We start from the raw sequence: 19,916 nt of genomic DNA, 5'->3' as shown, positions 1-19,916 counted from the left end.
CCGACTGCGCCACCCAGGCGCCCCAGGAAAATCTCTTAATAGCTTACTAGTCTAAATCTATGCAGTGAGGTTCATGAATTTTATTCAAAAGAGATAAGGTACCTCTGACCCAAATTCAGAGTGTGTTGATACTTATTCTAACAAGCAGGGATATCAGGTTTTCAGGCCTATGGAAGCAAAAATGCAAAGCTTCTGACTGGTGGAACACTCTTAACAGGAAAAGACAACTGATAAAATTGATAGCAAAGGAGGAGACTTTTATATTACAATAACGTATTTGAAAACTCAAAGACCAGCACAGCAAGCAGGGGCAGTAAACATAGCACAACAAAGTAAGCAGTAAGAGTTGCACCATCTCACAACTCAGTGCAGTAACCGAAGCGCCATTAACTCTGAAGCATCCTGTTCATTATGTGTCATTGAAGCAGGCATTTCTATCCAAATTGTTGAAAGCACAGATTAGAAAGTTGTACTGCTTAAATATTCATAAGAATAGACCAGAAAAAGACAGCTACCCCAGATCATTTATTTCCTAACCAGTCTGGATTCTTAGAATCTTATTTCCTGTATTCTCTATTAGACCAGGAGAAGGTGGTTTGGGAATTTTACTCCTGGAGTAAAATGTCAGGTTATTGGTGTTATAAAGGATGAATAGGTGTTTTAATTTCTTGGGAGGGAAATAAATAAAAACAAAAAAACAGGAGAGTCAGGAACAGCTTGTACGAAGGCATGACAGCATAACGAAACTTCATGTTCATCAAATCTTTCATTTGTTCTTCAAATTGTATTGAGTACTTGCTGTGTACCAGGTTCCATGGGTGTAAAATTGTGTTCCTACCCCTTTCCTTTATTGAGTTCGTTCAGAGAAAATGAAAATGATGGAAGATAACTACAAGTTTACTTTAAAATAACAGTTTGGAAGCCAGGCTGAGAAAGATTATTATTCTTTGTTTTTTGTTTTTTGTTTTTTTTCTCATAAAATTAAAAAAGTAGGCTTGTAGATACCTGTGATATAATGGATGGCACGAATCCAACAGTCTTAAAAAATCATGTCTCACTGAGATGTCTCCTTGGGATATGATACAACACTCGATTAGGAATCCTTAATCCTAAATTCTAATCCTGGCACTGAGTGAATGAACTTGAACAAGGAACAAGGTTTCATAAATTATGCTATAATGTCTCATCTGCCTGGAATTCAGCAGCTTTGCAAACTTCCTCAATCCAGAACGAAACCAGGCAGACTTCAGTTGCTCACTGTTGTGAATCTGTGTAGTAAAGTTCATGAATTTTGGAATATCTAGGCCTCAGTTGCCTTATCTAATGGAATTTGGACTAGATCAGTGGCTTTAAGCTTTTCAAATGTTGCGTTTTAGGTAGAGAAACTCTTTCTTCACAAAAACATTTCTATGGAAACCCAATATGGATAATAGATTAAAATGGATCTACTTAGTTGAGATAGGGATTGGGAGGGCAAGTGATCCAATAATTCCTTGCTTTATCTGCAGTACTCCTTTAAGAGTTTTGTGGAGCAAGAGAGGTTTAACAGAATACAATTTAAAAACCGCTGACCTATGTTATGAAATTTGTCATTTTCAACTGTGAGTGGTTTTTAAGCGGACATTAGAAATTAGTGGTTTTTATTATGATAATCTTAATAGCTACTATTTATGAAGGATTTATTTTGTATGCATTATAAAATAATTTTTCTAAATATCAGGTTACATTATTAAATTTTAAATGACTTGGGTTTCCGAATGCCAGTGTACATTAACTATGGAGCCTTGTGTAGTGCCTTGTATAAACAAAGCAGGCACCTACTAAATATTTTAGCATGGATGTTGCATGAATAAGAAATCTGTATGAGAAAGATATATCTTAGGGAAATATCAGCATACCATATTTATTATGGCATCACTAGTAAGGCGTGCTTTGAGGAAATACCAGTGCTTCACATAAGACTATCTTGTAATATTTACAGATGATAACATTATTGCTGTTTTGTGTCTGTCTTCTGTGTTACATAAATCTTGTTGCCACACAATAAGTGTTTATTCTTATTTTTCATAAAAATAATGTTAAATGGAGTTAATAGACATGCCCTTAGTTAACTTATAGCAAAGTTTGTAGTTTGAAAGGATCGTGAAGATAATCCTTGGATCATACCTGTGACTTCTAAGATTTGTTTTGTTTTGTTTTGTTTTGCTTCTAGATATTGAAAGTTCTAATTGCCCACCTTGACACTTTTACCTGGGAGGCCATAGCAGTTGTTTTTCCTAACAGTCTCATTACTGATGATCTTTTGTATGTCATTTTGTAACAGCTAAATAATTTCAAGTGTTCTCATGCTCTTAATAAATGATGGCACTGTTGAGTACTTGACTAGCTACTTATCTTTTATGAAGTTACAAAAATAAATTATAATTTCATATAAATTATATATGATTAATATTACAAATCAAGAAACTAATGCAAGTGGATTTTTTTTTTATGGTTTTGTAGGTTCATGAAAGCTTTAAGTTATGCGTCATTAGATAAAGAAGACTTACTGAGTCCTATTAATCAAAATACCCTGCAGCGATCCTCGTCAGTGAGATCCATGGTGTCCAGTGCAACATATGGTAGTTCAGATGACTATATTGGTCTTGCTCTTCCAGTAGACATCAATGACATATTCCAGGTATCATAAGTCGTCTTGTTTTCTTACTAGTTGGTTTCCTATTATTTCATATTCTATGACTCCTTGCTAGAAATTGTATCTTCGAGCAAATACTGTTTTAGGGGAAGATCATTTTTTAAGGCAGTTTTGTTTAAAGACGTTTCATGATGGAAACTGTTTCACCTTTCTCTACTATTCTGTACTTTTTAATTTAGTATTTCCAAGTCCCGGAACATGATCCTTCCTTCTCTTCCCAAACCAAATCAGCATCTTGTTTTATTTCTTTATCAGTATATTCTCTATAGAAGTTTAGTGAAACTTTAACTGCTTTTTAGTCACATTTGACTTACTCTTGTGTGTTTTTTCACATGTAACATTGTGGACGTTTCACAGTACATTCCTAGGTTTTTTTAAACCTGTGTATCCTGTATAAGGCGGCCACATGTGCCCAGTATATAAGGTGGCCCTGATCCCAGCAGATACTCACAAACATCTCCATGGTAGATGGTACTGAAGAAGACGCATTTGCTCAGGAGTCTAAAGACATTTTAGATAAATTCTAAAATAATCATTCAATATTTATTGAAATTACCAAGAATAAATAAGGACTTTAAGGATTTTATTTTGTCAGATGTTGGTAATTTAAGCCTCTTTAGTGAACTGTTTGTGGTAGGTTCATGTGCTATAGTAATTCTATTTAAATTGCATTTAATTTACTTTTGCTACTATTCATAAAGTGAACTTCTTCATAATTTATCTATTTTAGGTAAAGGATATTCCCTATTTTCAGACAAAAAACATACCTCCTCATGATGATCGAGGTGCCAGGGTGTTTGCCCATGATGCAGGAGGTAATGCTTGTTTTAAGTTCTTTTGAGACTCCTCTTTATATTAAAAAGAAAATTGTTTTTAAAACAAAATTGATCTAAAGAAAAATATTTTTAGTAGGATGACATTAAAAATTCAGATATACTTACTTTTGGGTCAGCTTAAATATTATACCAAAATAATTGCGTTAATTTAAAATTAAACCACAGTATGTTTTTATTTTTATGAGGGACTTAAAGTGTTCTTCCAACTAAGCCTCTCAAGAAGACAAAAACTGGATCAGTTGATTTAAAAATTATGCGTGAAAAACTTGAAACACTAATTCTTTCAAAAGGTCTAAAAAACGGGTTTGGGGAAAAGAGATGAAAATATATTTTACGTGATCTCTGTTTGTTATGAACTGTAAGATTTTAACGAATATATGCATATCAGCCACAGATTAAAGCTTCATAATCTTGATTCTTTTTAAACAACTACCTCTTTAGACTTAGAATTATTACATTTCTTTATGGAAATACTGAGAATAATTGAAATGATGCCTTAATTGTATAATTTTAATTTTCCATCTTCTATTTAAAATTTCATATTAAACTAATATATAAGCATATCTCCTAATTTTAATTTCCTAATTTAAAGCAAATTAGATTTTGAGTCATAGAAAGACTTTGGATTTTCTTCCCTAGTTTTTCTTCTTCAAAAATTCACATAGTTTGAGGTACCTTGAAAGAGATGTCATTGATTTTACCAGATTCTGTTTCATGTTTACTTATGCACAGGTCTTCCATCTGGAACTGGAGGTCTTGTAAAAAACTCTTTTCACTTGCTACGACAACAGATGAGTCTTACAGAAATAATGAATTCGATCCATTCAGATGCTTCTCTGTTTTTAGAAAGTACAGAAGACACTGGATTACAGGAACATACAGATGATAACTGCCTTTATTGTGTCTGTATCGAAATTCTGGGTTTCCAGCCCAGTAACCAACTAAGCGCAATATGTAGTCATTCAGGTGAGTGATTATAAGCTTTTCCACGTCATCTGAGTCTGCTCCAGTCACAAGTCATGTCCCAGCTCTGATGACCATCCCTCTTACTCCATTCTTACTACCCTAGCCTTAGTTCAGTCACTCATCATTTCCTATTGGAGTGTTAGTGTCTCTGTCTCCAGTTTTGGCCCCTTCCAATTCATCTTTCATACTGTTTTCTGGGATTAGTCTGTTGACAGTTCTTTAACTGGCTATTCATGCCCAACACATAAGACTCTTTGTGTGATCTGTGTGTTGTCCTTTATTGTTGTGTTTTTTTTTTAATGTTTATTTATTTTGGAAAGAGAGAGCCAAGTGGGGGAGAGGCAGACAGAGAGGAAGACAGAATCCCAAGCGGGCTTCACACTGTCAGCACAGAGCCTGACATGGGGCTCGAACCCAAGAACTGCAAGATCATGACCTGAGCCGAAATCAAGAGTCTGAGGCTTAACCATCTGAGCCTCCCACACACCCCCTTTTTTTCTCTAATGTTAGTAAAACACAGTGTTGTATTAGTTTCAAGTGTACAATATAACTATTCAACAATTCTGGTTTTCTTTCAATATTTTTAAATTCCAGTATGGTTAATGTACAGTGTTATGTTAGTTTCAGGTGTGCAGTATAGTGATTCAGCAATTCTGTACATTACTCAGTGTTCATCGTGATAGGTGTGCTCTTGATCCTCTGCATCTGTTTCACCCCTGGCCCCACCATCTCTCCTCTGGCAATCACTATTTTGTTTTCTGTGTTTAAGTGTTTTTTTGTCTTTGTTTTTGTTGTTTTTTGAGAGAGAGCTTGTTGCGTAGGGGCAGCGGGAGAGGGAGAGAGAGAATCCCAAGCAGGATCCACGCCCAGTGCAGAGCCTGACATAGGGCTCAATCCCACGACCACGAGATCACGACCTGAGCCTAAATCAAGAGTTGGGCATTCAACTCTTGCTGAGCCACCCAGGCACCCCTAGTCTAAAATGATCAGAGCACTTACATTAGAGTACAGCTGGGCAGAATCATCAACACAAAGTCTGTTGTATAGTAAGGTGTTGAGTACGTCATGTAATTGATTAAATACTCTGCTGAACGAGAAACAGAATGGCTTTGTGGGAACAGGACGGTTGTAGTGTATTAGCTGTTTACTCTCATGATCACATGGCTGACAGAGCTGTGGCTCGCTGTCACTGTCCAGCATCACGAGAGAGGATCATACCGCAGATCGCTAGCCCAGGGAAAGATCTAAATTCCAAATTTAAAGCAGTTTCTACTGAATGTGTATCATTTTTGCACCATCATAAAGTCGACCTGTCATCAGTTGAGGACCATCTGTATTAGCAATTTCAAATTAATATGTGTTTATATGAGCGTTTAAAGTGTTCCCATAGATATCCTTTCTTGGTGAATATCATTTAGCCACACTCAAGAAAAACCTGGTCATAACTAAAGTTCTCTGAGTTACTCTAATTTCTCCTTGATAGTCTGATTCAGAGCTTTCCAACTGATGGGTTGCAGCATGCTGATGCACCATAAATAAGATATGGGTATGCTAAGTTAATTAATTCCCTTAATGTTTCCATGCCCCCTAGGGCCTGGGTTTGGACAAACCCTTGGCCTAGGCACTTTCCACTGTGAACAGCGCCGTCCAGGGCCCTAGTGTGCTGTAATTATTCTCATTTCCTGTGAGTGAGAGGTTTGGGCAATATTGTTCTGATGTATTATACACGGTAGAAAATAATGTGATTTTAAATCATTTGGCTCTACATCGTTTATGATATTTTAGTTTCTGCAAGTTCTGCTTCATTTGATATACTTATTCATCAAACACTTACGAACAGTTACGATGGATTTTACTATACTGTTTTCTACTTAATTTTATCAAACAAGAAATAGGGAAACCAGCCCTCCAATTACCTAGTCAGAAGACAGTCACAGTTAATTCTAATCCATTTGTGACCTGTAGCTGGGAGAGTGATCGGCAGAGAGCATCATGGGGTTTGGGACTTGTGAAACACTTGCTGGAAGCAGAAAGGTACTCACCTTGGCATAGCTGTCAGAGCCTCTCGGCTGGTGCGCCAGTGACGTGAAGTGTTTCTAAGGAACAGCAGGGGAAAAATCTGAACTGGGAAATGATTGCAGTTTGTTACTGATACCCATCTCAGAAGCATGAAGGGAGGAAGGCCAAATGGTTAAAAAGTCACCGAACTTTTATTCATTCATGCCCTCGACATAATATTTATTATGCCACTACCGTGGGCCAGACATTAAACTAGATGCCAGGAAAACTTTTGTGAGGGAAGGAAAACAAAAAATAACACACTGTTCTTACACTCTCTGAGCTTCAGTTCAGTGGGGGAAAGAAATGGATGAATGGATTGACTGATCAGTCACTTGATCAATTGATTATGTAAATACAATACTGCATTTGTAATAAGTGTCATCAAGGGTAGGTACATGGTATTAGCAAAGGAATACAACCAAGTAGAATACAACCAAGTCAAAGAGGAGACTTCTGAAGAAGTCATTATTGAGCTGTGGTCTAAAAAATGAATAGAAGCTAACAAAGTAAAGACTGGCATATAGAGAATTTGAAGAGAGAGTGAACAGCCAGAGCAAAGGTCTTCTCTTATGAGAGTGTACGCGGGAAGTAGGAGGGACTGAAAAGACACCTGTGTGAATAGAGCTCAGAAAGCAAGACGGAAGAGGATGTATGACCTAGAGAGATAGGCAGAGACCTGGCCCTGCAGATCTCTTGCTACCCAGAGTATGGTCAGAGGACCAGCAGCATCAGCATCACCTATGAGTTTGTCAGAAATGCAGAATCTCACACTCCACACATAGAATCAGAATCTGCACTTTCACGAGATTCCCAGGTTGTTCATGTGCACAGCACAGTTTCAGAAGCATTCCTGTAGGCCACCTGGAAGATTTTGTATATCAGAAAGAAGACATCCGTATTGTCCATGGCAGATAACTAAAAACTAATCCCTGTACTATTTAATGACCATTTTATTTTATTTTATTTTATTTTTTTTTTTTAAATTTTTTAACCTTTATTGATTTTTGAGAGAGAGAGAGCATGAATGGGGGAGGTTCAGAAAGAGATGGAGACACAGAATCCAAAACAGGCTCCAGGCTCTGAGCTGTCAGCACAGAGCCCGATGTGGGGCTCAAACTCACGGACTGTGAGATCATGACCTGAGCCGAAGTCGGACACTCAACCAACTGAGCCACCCAGGCGCCCCTTAATGACCATTTTAAAGGAACATCAAGACTAGAGCTCATTTCATTCTTTAGAACATCTGGTCTGGCAGTTGTTCAAACATGTAAAGCTCAAAGGAAAGGCTGTTGGAAGAGGGTATTTGCTAACATCCTGTTCTGCTTCTGCCACCTTCACAGATGTTCGTGCAATTATATAGTTCTAGTGTACTTAGAAGAATGAGTTGTTTTTTTTTTTTTTTTTTAAATGAGAACGGATGACATGTTAAGAGATAGGATGTGATTCTAACAGGTTAGACATGTTAGGAGTCATCATCGCTGGCTAAAGGGAAGGCTGAAATATATAAAAGTTTATAAGTTTTCAGAAACATGTCAGTTGAATATAGTTTAAATTTCTTACTGTTCTTGTGCTGGAATATTTTGTCATCATAGTCCCTGGGGAGTTCATCAACTGAGTCTAAAATAACACATTCGTCTCTTACCTGGTTATTCAGCACTACTGCTTTTTTTTTTTTTTTTTTTAATTTACATCCAAATTAGTTAGCATATAGGGCAACAATGATTTCAGGAGTAGATTCCTCAATGCCCCGTACCCATTTAGCCCATCCCCCCTCCCACAACCCCTCCAGTAACCCTCTGTTCTTCTGTCAGTTGGCTTTTAGTTTTGCTGATTGTTTCCTTTGCTGTGCAGAAGCTTTTTATTTTGATGAGGTCCCAATAGTTCATTTTTGCCTTTGTTTCCCTTGCCTCTGGAGACGTGTTGCATAAGAAGTTGCTGCAGGCAGGATGAAAGAGGTTTTTGCCTGCTTTCTCCTTGAGGATTTTGATGGCTTCCTGTCTTACATTAAGGTCTTTCATCCATTTTGAGTTTATTTTTGTGTATGGTGTAAGAAAGTGGTCCAGGTTCATTCTTCTGCATGTTGCTGTCCAGTTTTCCCAGCACCACTTGCTGAAGAGACTGTGTTTATTCCATTGCATATTCTTTCCTGCTTTGTCAAAAGTGAGTTGGCCATACGTTTATGGGTCCATTTCTAGGTTCTCTATTCTGTTCCATTGATCTGAGTGTCTGTTCTTGTGCCAGTACCATACTGCCTTGATGATTATAGCTTTGTAGTATAGCTTGAAGTCTGGGATTGTGATGCCTCCTGCTTTGGTTTTCTTTTTCAAAATCGCTTTGGCTGTTCAGGGTCTTTTCTAGTTCCATACAAATTTTAGGATTATTTGTTTTAGCTCTGTGAAGAATGCTGGTGTTATTTTGATAGGGATTGCATTGAATATGTAGATTGCTTTGGGTAGTATCGACATTTTAACAATATTTGTTCTTCCTATCCAGGAGCATGGAATCTTTTCCCATTTTTTTGTGTCTTCAATTTCTTTCATAAGCTTTCTATAGTTTTCAGTGTATAGATTTTTCACCTCTTTCGTTAGATTTATTCCTAGGTATTTTATGGTTTTGGGTGCAATTATAAATGGGATCGATTCCTTGATTTCTCTTTCTGTTGCTTCATTCTTGGTAAATAGGAATGCAACTGATTTCTGTGCATTGATTTTATATCCTGCAACTTTGCTGAATTCATGAATCAGTTCTAGCAGGTTTTTGGTGGAATCTTTTGGGTTTTCCACATAGAGCATCATGTCATCTGCGAAGAGTGAAGTTTGACCTCCTCCTGACCGATTTGGATGCCTTTGGCACTGCTGCTTTTTAAGTACATCTTTAGTTCTCAAATCTTTTGGCAATAGTTTTACTTTTTAAATCCATGAATGATGAAGTAGCATGTGTTAATTTAAGTGCCTGAAAGACACATGATTTCCTTAATAACCAGAATTTTAAAACTACGCCAATTTATAACTATTCTTTTCCAAGGAACCAAAGCATTTTCTGCTTAGTATTATGTAAATAGTAATCTTAGGAAGTGCTTAGAGGTGAGAGGAGGGGGTGATATCTGTTTTGTGGAAAAAAAAACATAGGGGGAGATTGACATTGGTTTGGTTTCCTGGGCTTTAAAAATAGGGCTTTTTTTCTGTACTGTGACAACGTGCTTTGGTAAAAGACTACTGGACCATCTGTCAAGAGCTCTTACCTTCTGGCTAAGTGTGTGTCTCCTTTCTCTGAATTTCTTTTCTTTCATGAGATGAGAGCCTTAATTAATTTCCAGTATGTCTTATAGTACGAAGGTTGTATGATTTTATAGGTTGACCCGTGTTACTCCCTAAAAGGATAGCCAAAGACTTCCTGATTTCCATTTGCCCTAATCACTTTAAGTGCTCAGGAAAATTTTAAATAAAAAAATTAATGTCATCTTAGAAACACTGAGATGTTTGGTTGACTTCAAAATCCCATCTAGGAGTACCTTAGCAATGCATGGGAAGGGTAGTAAGTTTAATTCTAAGGAATGAACTGATGATAAGCCCAGGGAAGTATGATTCTTATATTGGTAATTATTAAATGGGGAGAAAGGAAGTCATAGAATAATAGTATAGTATAATCTTACCACACCCAAAGAATAAGAAATTTAAAATAGCAAAAGATCTTAAAGATACATATATGTCAAACTTTTTAACCATATTTCCCTTTAGGGAGGCATTTAGTTTGGGGGTGGGAGTCATGGGTGAGGGAGTAGATAAGGTACCTTCGTGTTTTATTCTATATATGTCTTTATTTGAATTCTTTAATCACATAGTTTTATGTTATTTTTGTAATTTAGGAAAATTTATGTATAAAATCTTCAGAATTTAACCAATTTCACTGTCTGAACAGTCTGAATTTATTTCCAAGATCATTATGGAAAATGTTGCAAATTGGAAAGAAATTAAAAGGAATCATCTCCTCTCTGGTATATAATGCAAGCATAGGAATTAAGCCATTATAATGATACTTTAATTGCAATAATTCATTTTTTCTTCAGACCTTCAAGACATTCCATATTCTGATTGGTGTGAGCAGACTATCCAGAATCCCTTAGAAGTGGTTCCTTCTAAGTTTTCAGGGATTTCTGGATGCAGTGATGGAGTGTCTCAAGAAGGCTCAGCCAGCAGCACCAAAAGCACAGAATTGTTGTTAGGTAAGTTTCAGATTCAAATGCAAACATTGTTAGTAAAACTATACTTAGTTTTGTGGTTGTTGTTGATAAATAATGTTAATTGATGTTATCTCAAAATTGTGGCAAGCCTGTTTTAGTCAGGTGTACTTACCAGTACCTGTATTTAGTCACCTGTATCAGCTGCTGAGGTGTGTCCTTTTAGTTGGCTTCTTGCATTAGAATTTTATTTCCAGAACGATCAGTAGATTATGCGCAGTTTATCTCTGTCTTAGATCTTTAGTTTAAGAACAAATTTCATGAGTTGTAATCATTTTCTATTGTGATAAAGATAAAATATTTTAATCGCCTTTTCAGGTGTTAAAACAATTCCAGATGATACACCAATGTGCCGCATACTCCTTCGCAAAGAAGTTCTGAGATTAGTCATTAATTTGAGTAGTTCAGTTTCAACTAAATGTCATGAAACTGGGCTTTTAACGTAAGTAAACCATGAGTATTCTCTGTTCTCTTTAGGGTAAAAAAGATCCTTGAAACACTTCAAAAGTTAGACTAATTAGCTTACATCCATAGTTCTGCATGGTAAATCTGTGTGAGGCTAGATTTCCTTCGTGTACTTCAAACAAAATAATGTATTACAGTAACAAATGGAATGCAGAAGTAGGTATGTGAATCTATCTTCTGTTAAGCCGGACTTGAAGAGATCTGTAAAAATGTAAAACAATACCACTCTTCTCACTTTTTAGTTTTGGAAAATACTTTTTATTAGATGTACGTGTTTATGTTAACAGGTAATGGGCTTATTTTTTAAAAGAATTAATGTATATTTTGAAATCTTCTCAATTTTAATTTCTAATATGGTAATTAACAGTGACTGTAACCCACACAAAAATAAGCTTTTTGGGGTCTTGAATAATTTTTAAGAAAGGGTGGGAATCGTGAGACTGAACAATTTAAGATAAGTGGACCTATACAAAAACAAGTGATATTTTCTTGGTTTAATTCTTCCTCCCATTTTTCCTCTTTCTCGTAGTTCAAGTTGCAGAATTTTTATTGTTTTTCTAAAGCAGAGCAGCATGATAAAAGAAAAGTTACATTGAACCATTACCATCTTCGATCTGCACTGTTAAAAAGCAGTGGTCCTCAGAAGAAACACAGTGCAGAGTCTCCTGTGGGCCTTTAAAAAAACTAACACAGAGGCGCCTGGGTGGCTCAGTCAGTTGAGCGTCCGACTTCGGCTCAGGTCATGATCTCACGGTCTGTGAGTTCGAGCCCCACGTCGGGCTCTGTGCTGACAGCTCCGAGCCTGGAGCCTGCTTCCCATCCTGTGTCTCCCTCTCTCTCTCTGCCCCTCCCCCACTCTCACTTTGTCTCACTCTGTCTCTCAAAAATTAAAAAAAAACAAAACAGTAACACAGAGGTCGTACTGCAGACTTTCCGGCCACACACTCTCTAGCAGTAGCGGGTCTTTAGCCTGTGTATTACCCCGCATACCCCACCCCTGATTCTGAGTTAAAAGCCACTGTTAGAAGGTGGAAGATAAAAGGAGATAGCCCAGTTAAGGATATTAATAACTTCAAACTAACTTTTAAAACTTCTTTCTATTTTTTTTTTCTATTTTTTTTTAAGTTGGACTTGGAGCCCAACATAGGCCTTGAACTCACTACCCTGAGGTCACGCCCTGAGCTGAGATCAAGAGTCGGACACTTAACCAAAAACTTATTTCTATTTAAAAATTTAATTTTGAAAATGGTTAAGTCATCCTAGGTGGATAAATAAATTTTGCAATTTCTCATGCTAGTGAAAAAGAGTATTTCTGGTAACCCCAAACTTAAAATGTCTAGTTTAAGTGTGAGCTAGGGATATTTAATATTTTATATTCTTAGGCCAATATGCCATCGAATCAATGTCTAGAGGAAGAACATTTCAAAAGTGATATTTTGGTGGAAAAATAGGTAAGTTGTTTTTACAGTTTTTATCCCACCATCATCTTTTCTTCGGTTTTAGAATTAAGGAGAAGTATCCTCAAACATTTGATGACATCTGCCTTTATTCTGAGGTTTCTCATTTGCTCTCACACTGCACATTTAGACTTCCGTGTCGGAGGTTCATACAAGAATTATTTCAAGATGTACAGTTCTTACAAGTAAGTAGCACTCGTACTTAGGAAGTTTACCTTTCGAGAATAATTCTGTGTTTGGATAAGTTAAAGGACAGATTGTATCTGTTGAAACGCCAGCAAGTCACCACTTCTCTCCTAGATGCATGAAGAAGCAGAGGCTGTGCTGGCAGCACCACCAAAGCCACCTGCAGTGGACACAGCTGCTGAGTCCTGACCTCGGTGCTCATCGCGTGCATAGATGGACGCCATATATACTCAGACTTGCCGAGTTCCTAACAAAAAGCCTCAGAAAATGCTGACCGGGCGGCAAAGACAGGAGTAGCTTCTGTTCCAGCGATCACTGGTACACGCACAGTTGGAACTGCGGACTTCCCCAACCGGAACAACTTCCTCTTGTCCCTGTTGAGCCCTCTGGGGGTTCGCTGTTCATTACCACACTTTTAGGAATTTTAGTTACCATTATATGCAAGAGCCAAGCACTGAATACCTACGTAGGTTTTCTACTTTTTCCTTTTAAGAGCGTAACCACAGTGGAACAATAATAGGATATGCAGAAGCGCCCTTCACACAGTTCTTTCTGAATTCTTTTTTTAGGGTAAATCTAAAGATGCCTTGTTTGTTAACTAATTCGTGGAAACCAGGAATCGGTGTCTCTGAGGCTGCTCCCCGTTACCACAGTGGGGTGTGCGAGAACTGCTGGTATTAGGGCGGGAACTTTGGCCCTTCCGCATCTTTCCTAATGTTTGTAACACTACTTCAGAGGTTTGTAACCTCAAAGCAAAAGAAGAGCCTCAACAACCCAGAACTTGTATAAGTTATTTTGATGTTACTAGACTTGCATCACAGTTTGTTTGTTTTCTGTCTCTTCACTTTTGTTGCAGTGTGTTGTTATAGGCTATCCGAACCAATTAAGGTTTTTCACTACAGTTCTTGATTCGTATTGAAACATCATTTTACAATTCAGTATTTCCCATTTGTAGAATTGCACATGTTTTCAGTGGACTTGTCATTTGCATCAACTTCCCATATCACCATTTGAAACAGGAACCAGAGCGAGCACTATTAAATGAGACCTAAAGCAAAAGAAAGCAGTAACTTGACACTTGGGATTTCCTGAGGAAGAGATGTTTGCCTCCGATTTACACATTCCGTGGGAAAAGAAGAGCCATATTTCCTTAAAAAAAAATCATTAATGCAACTTTAATTATGATTAAAAATTGTAGTGAAAAGCCTTAAGTACCAAATTTTAAAGCAGCAGTAATTTAATTTTTTTATATCAGTGTTCTTGTTTTGCACAAACTAAATGCGGTGATAGGTGAGTTTATCAACACAATTGCCTTTATCACATTTGTGAAGCTGTTAAGTTGATGAGGGCAAGGTTTTGTTTATCTGTGTGTTTAATTTGTATATGTTTAAAGATGTTTGGAAATCTTTACAGGAATTAAACATATATGCAAATTTGTATATAAAAATAGCATGGCCATCACCATTAGAATGCTTGTAAATGAAAGGATTATCTTTTTTGAGGTCTATATATAATAGAAAAAAAAATCCAGCTGGACTGATTAGGACCCTTTTTTAATTCATTTGTTTATACCATTTTTACAGTTACACATCAGCTTTGCCACACAGTACCTTGATGAATATTTTCCCATATTACAGATTGTTTTTATAACGGGCTTGTTCTTTGAGATCTCTGTAAAGAACCCTGTGAACTAGGAAACGTAACTCACAGAGATACTGTGTTTTTTGTTTCGTTTTGTTTTGTTTCTGTTTTTTTAATTTACTGGCACTGAAAGTTCCATCCGGGATGAAGCACTTCATCTCACTTCATAACGCCTCTTGACCGCGCTTCGTCCGGTGCATTCTCGCGTGCACCGTGCAGCAGCGTCACCGTCACAGCAGAGGAGGGCTGCAGGCTGCTGCTCGTGTTCAGAAGTGGTTCTTCGGATTTGCTCTCATAAAACCAAGTGACAATAAAATATTGTTTTTCACTTTAATTTATCACTGAACCCAAGTGTTTATTTAAATGTTAACAGTACTTTTAAGAACGTTGGTTGCCTGTCACCTTGGTCTTTGGTCTTGGACGATTGAACTGCCTTCCAGAAACCAAATGTCAGAGATATTAGACCAAATAGTGGTTAAAAACTCCAAAGGAGGTAATTTAGTAATCTTATTCATTCATGATGGGGTTGACATATTTTAGACATTCATTTTAAACACTACCTCAGTTAATATAGAATATAAAATCTGTGGTTTAATCCCTCAAAAATTAATAGTAATTCTTTCTTAACACACACACACAGACACACACACACACACACACACACACACACACACGCCTGTCCCCATCCTGGACCTCATTTCACTCATCCATCCTGGAATGAAGTCTTTGTTACTATTAGCCTAACAGTTTGTGTTGTTGTTGTTCTTGTTGTTTTTTGACTTTTACTTTGAAAGACTATGTATGCATTATAGTAATTGCCTATAGCACTTAGTTTGGGGAGACAGAGTTTTGTGGTTATCAGTAATCTAAGGGAAAAAAAAAGTCTGTACTTAAATGTATAGTGCTATTTGGTTTATCCGTGTTTCACTGATGGGTCTAATATGTTTTCAAGTACTCATTTGTATAAAAGACTTTAATAATGCAAAATGCTCACATGCAGTGCCAAGTGATTAACTTAGTATTTAAAAATTTTAAATTATAGCAGAAAAGATTAGGAATGGTGTCAGTGGTAATAGAAATAATTGAGAAAATCATCTATAAATAATAGATAACTACCAGACTATAAAGTACCAAAATAATGTCAATACTGTAGTTTTTTGAGATTTTAGAATTAATCTTAGTCCATATAAATTTGTACTATTGGTAATTATTGAATAATTGGGAGGAATTTGGGCAGTTGTGCTTGTTGTAAGCTGTGAATATCTAATTATAAAGTGAATTGTTATTTCTAATTGAAATTTTTTTTCAAGAACAGATTTCAGCTTCACATACTAAAGTAAATACTGATAAATGATAAGGAAATTAGAAATTAGTATTGATAATTAAATATGGTCTAAGATTTCTTATACTTTTATTTCCTATTTATGCCTAGGTAGATTTGAAGGGGGGAAATGTCTCCCTAATAAAAAATTTTCTAATAAAGATTAGTAGCATAAGTACGTTCTGTAAGACAGTGACATTAAAATAGAGGCTCTCTGGAGGTATCGATATACATCATTATGCCAGTTATTCTAACATCATGTGTACAAGTTCTTTTGAAATAGTAGCTTTGTCTTCAGCTCTTTTATCCAGGGCTTGAGGTAATTAAAGCTGAGTTCTTCAGGGCACATCACGGTGGTAAAGCGTTCGACAGTGAGGCGTCAGTGCTTATTCTGATTTGTCTACTGCTCTTTATATGAATTGTTTTTTCATTCCATTCAGAAGATGCCTTTTATCCCCACATTAAAGCACAGATCATTGAGCAATAAAAACCCATCAAATTGTCCAGATTACAACCACAGTCGTTTTTGCATGGTAAGAGTGAGGTGCTAACTTTGTGTGAGATTAGCTTTGTAAACCACGTTGGGAAAAGTCCTTTGGAAGGAAGGTTTTCCCCCTTTTGTTTTATGCTTCCAGTGTTGTCTCAGATCAACAATCCAATACACATGGGAAAAAAGAGAAGGTAGAACTAACTGAGAGTTTTGGGAGAAGAACTGATGGGATGAAAGATTTCAGGTTTTCCAAAATGTAAGTTGGGGAAGGTCTCCCTTGTCTCCCCATTCAGGAAATCCATTATTACCAGCTTCATTTCCAGAGTATCACTACAGTGAGAGTTTCCTTATAAAAGCCTACTAGTGAAATGGATAGCAGTGTCTATCAGACAACGTTGAAATCTGTGAGAATCTTTCTAGGAACATTCTTTCTTTCTTTTAGTTCCAGGTTTCCAGAGTAGAGTTCATTCATAGTAGGTTTATATGACTCACACAGAATGTGGATTCCCCACCCCCCTTTGGAGTATTTTTGTAATGTAGGTGGATAGCTATGCCACAGCACGCATTAATTGCACATCTTATTTGATTCTTTTTATAAAATATTTAATTTGAAGAATATAATTTATGCCAAAAAGTATACCTTATAATTTTGTCACTAAGTTGGTTGATTTAGCACAAATATACAAAGCGTTGGGGCAGAGGCGGGGAGATAAAAATTGTTCGTAGATAATAGTTGAAAAATGTTCCATTACTGGCCTGGCAGAAACCCTGAAGCTGCGTTGTAAAACAAATGGTGTAGATTAGTTTTGAAAAGTGGTAAGTGGTAAGGGATTGTGAATAAAATCTCGGACTTAATGCTCCCTAACCACACGATATTCTTTTTTTATTTAGTAATAAGCTGCTACATATTTGGAGGTTCTGGTGTTTGTAGGTCACTGAACAGACTTTGAAATCTGATTTATATTGTACAACTGTAACATAGAAAGAAAAAGTATTTATATATTTTCCGTAAGAATATTTCATTGAGTTGTGTATAATTTAAAGAAGGTTTGTCCCCAAATGGTTTTGCTCACCTTGATTGTGTGTGTGTGTGTGTGTGTGTGTGTGTGTGTGCGCGCGCGCGTGTGTGGTTTTCTTGTTTTTGTATAATGTGTACAGTTTATGTCAAGGGCATTAAAAGCCTCCTGAAGCATAATCTTATCAAAGGGATACATTGTTAATAAAATGTACTTAAAATTCTTAAAACCTGTGTTGTTCTATTTGAAATTTTAAAACAATCAGTGGATTGAATTGCGTTGATTTGAATTAGTGCCACTATGGCTGATAACGTGTGACGCCCGGTAAAAATGACTTTTAGGTACTACAGATAAGAGTCTAGTTCCATTAACACATCAGTGGCCTACTCCAAATGTTTTAAAATATCTATACTTAGAAAACATTCTTCATAATCTAAGCAAATACTTTATAGCTTGGTTTTTTGTGTTTTTTTTACTTCATTGTAAAGGGTTTGAAAAACTGGATCTGTCTTTAAAACAGTTCTAAATTTTTTGAGGAAATATACAATATAAGTGATGATGGTATGTATGATGATGACTTTTTGTGGGAAGGTATTTGATTTCTCCTGCAGAAACTTGTCCTCATCAGATAGGGTATCATATAGCCACCTAGTGGCGAAAGAAAATACCACAAGGGAAATTACCAAGGCTGGAGAGTAAAATTCAACGACGAAGCCAGGTCAAAGCTAGGTTATAGTTGACTATGTGTGGTACGATAGTCTCGCTTACAGAAACAGATTGTTTGGATAACTTGGTTCTTGGGCATATTTCTGTGTATCATTTTCCCATTGCCTTCTGTATGTGCATGTTTTGGGCCCCAAAATAAACTTTAAAAAAGCATACTTAATAATCATCATACAGCTGATCTTTGTAGACCTAAACTTTAGAAAGTTTATTTCATTTAAAAAGAAGACTCTTTGGTATATAAAAATACTCAAAAATAAAATACCGTCTTAGTCCATTTGGGCGACTATAATCACCACAGATTGGGTAGCTTACAAACAACAGAAATCTATTTCTCCGGTTCTGGAGGCTGGACGGCTGAGGCCAGAGTGCTAGCATGGTCGAGGGAGGGCCGTCTCCTAGGCCCCAGAATTCTCGTTGTGTCCCGATGTGGCACAAGGAATAGGGAGCCCTCCCGGATCTCATAAGCACACTCATCCCGAGGACTTGAGGGCTCCAGCCTTGTGACCTAATCACCTTCCAAAGGCCCCATCTCCTAATACCATTATCTTTGGGGGTTAGGATTTCAACATGGGAATTTGGAGGAGGACAATCATTCAGACCATAGCAACTACTTTTGCGTTGATTAAAAAAAAAAAATACTAAAGCTTGTTTCTTTAATGCTTATCTTAGAGGATCAAGTCAACTGCCTTTGGTGCTTTAAATTGAATATATTTAGTTACTGTATATCTTTTAACTGCTCATTCTGAAGGCATTTTCTCTTTTGTATCTCTTCAGGGGTTTTTAAACGTTCTTTATGCAAAATGCTTAATATGTTTTGTAAATTCTTTGCGATGAAAGCCAGTTTTCTTTCCATGGAGCTATTACAAGAAATACTAGATGTCTAATTCAACTTGATCTTCTCAGTAAATACACATTCTAGCGGGGAATCGGTTTCGTTAGAATCAGCGCAAGTGTTAGACTGGGAGCAAGCACCTTTGGTGGCAAGTCCGTGGTTTGGTGTGGCAGCGTCCCTGCACCCAGCCTGAACTGTCACGGTCCCCTGCAGGCAGCTGAGGACTGCTCTCCAGTTTGATGTGGTATTTATAGATCATTAACACCAGTGCTGCCCACCAAAATACCCTGATATTTCTAAGGAAGTGTTACTAATTCGGCTTTAGGTACAGTTCTTTTTAAAGGTATTTGCGGTTATGTTAGGAAAAGTAGAGCTTATCTAGAGGAACACACATATTTGCAGATGAAATCATACGATTCGCTTCCAAATATCAGGAGGGAGGGCGGATAAGGGTACGGATGGACTGAAACAGCCGTGGGTTAGTGGCTGTGGGGCTGATGATATACGTAAGGGTTTGTTAAACTTACTATACTTTTCTGTCATTTGAAATTCTCCAGGAGTATTTTTTTCATCCTAATAATTCTGACACATGAATACAAATTTCAAAGTTTCTGAAGAACATTGCTTAAAGCAATGCTGTTAAGACGCCACGTAGTATTGACAAACGCTTTAAATATGACCGCGTTTGGTGTTACGGACATGGGAGAATATAGCCAAAACTGCAGTCATAGTGATATTGTAAGCATTAAGTTATGTAGCCCCACATTTCCTGTTGGTATTTTGCTTTATGGTTCTCAAGGTTGAGTGTGCATCCAAATGCTTGGAAGGGAGCTGATGACACACATATTTCAGGTCTCAAGCCATGGAGATTCTGATGAGGTTTGGAGTGTTATCCCCAAATTTACATTTTTAGTGAGCTCATGAGGTGACTTACTGGCTATGCTTACTGTTAGATTTTCATTTCATTGAGGTAGAGAACACACAAAA

At 36.9% G+C, this 19,916-nt stretch overlaps 1 protein-coding gene across 9 annotated transcripts in view; it reads left to right on the top strand.

Annotated features, from left to right (window-relative positions):
- Positions 1-17,600, top strand: part of RICTOR (RPTOR independent companion of MTOR complex 2) — a 122,947-nt gene extending 105,347 nt beyond the window's left edge. For 7 of the 9 annotated variants that reach the window (XM_086677437.1, XM_086677453.1, XM_086677475.1 and 4 more), the window contains 7 exons: positions 2,503-2,680; positions 3,426-3,510; positions 4,264-4,497; positions 10,625-10,780; positions 11,114-11,237; positions 12,764-12,902; positions 13,018-17,600. In XM_086677437.1, coding sequence (XP_086533563.1) covers positions 2,503-2,680; positions 3,426-3,510; positions 4,264-4,497; positions 10,625-10,780; positions 11,114-11,237; positions 12,764-12,902; positions 13,018-13,092 — 991 coding nt within the window. In that variant the 3' untranslated portion in view covers positions 13,093-17,600. The remainder of the gene's footprint in view (positions 1-2,502; positions 2,681-3,425; positions 3,511-4,263; positions 4,498-10,624; positions 10,781-11,113; positions 11,238-12,763; positions 12,903-13,017) is intronic. The other 2 variants (XM_086677464.1, XM_025923571.2) reach the window with 1 other exon arrangement.
- The last annotated feature ends 2,316 nt before the right edge of the window (positions 17,601-19,916 follow it).

This window comes from Puma concolor, chromosome A1 (genome assembly GCF_028749965.1).
Source record: "Puma concolor isolate L17-30 chromosome A1, mPumCon1.1.hap2, whole genome shotgun sequence".
Lineage (NCBI taxonomy): Eukaryota > Metazoa > Chordata > Mammalia > Carnivora > Felidae > Puma > Puma concolor.
The sequence above is the reverse complement of the archived record's forward strand: the minus strand, read 5'-3'. Positions and strand labels throughout refer to the sequence as shown.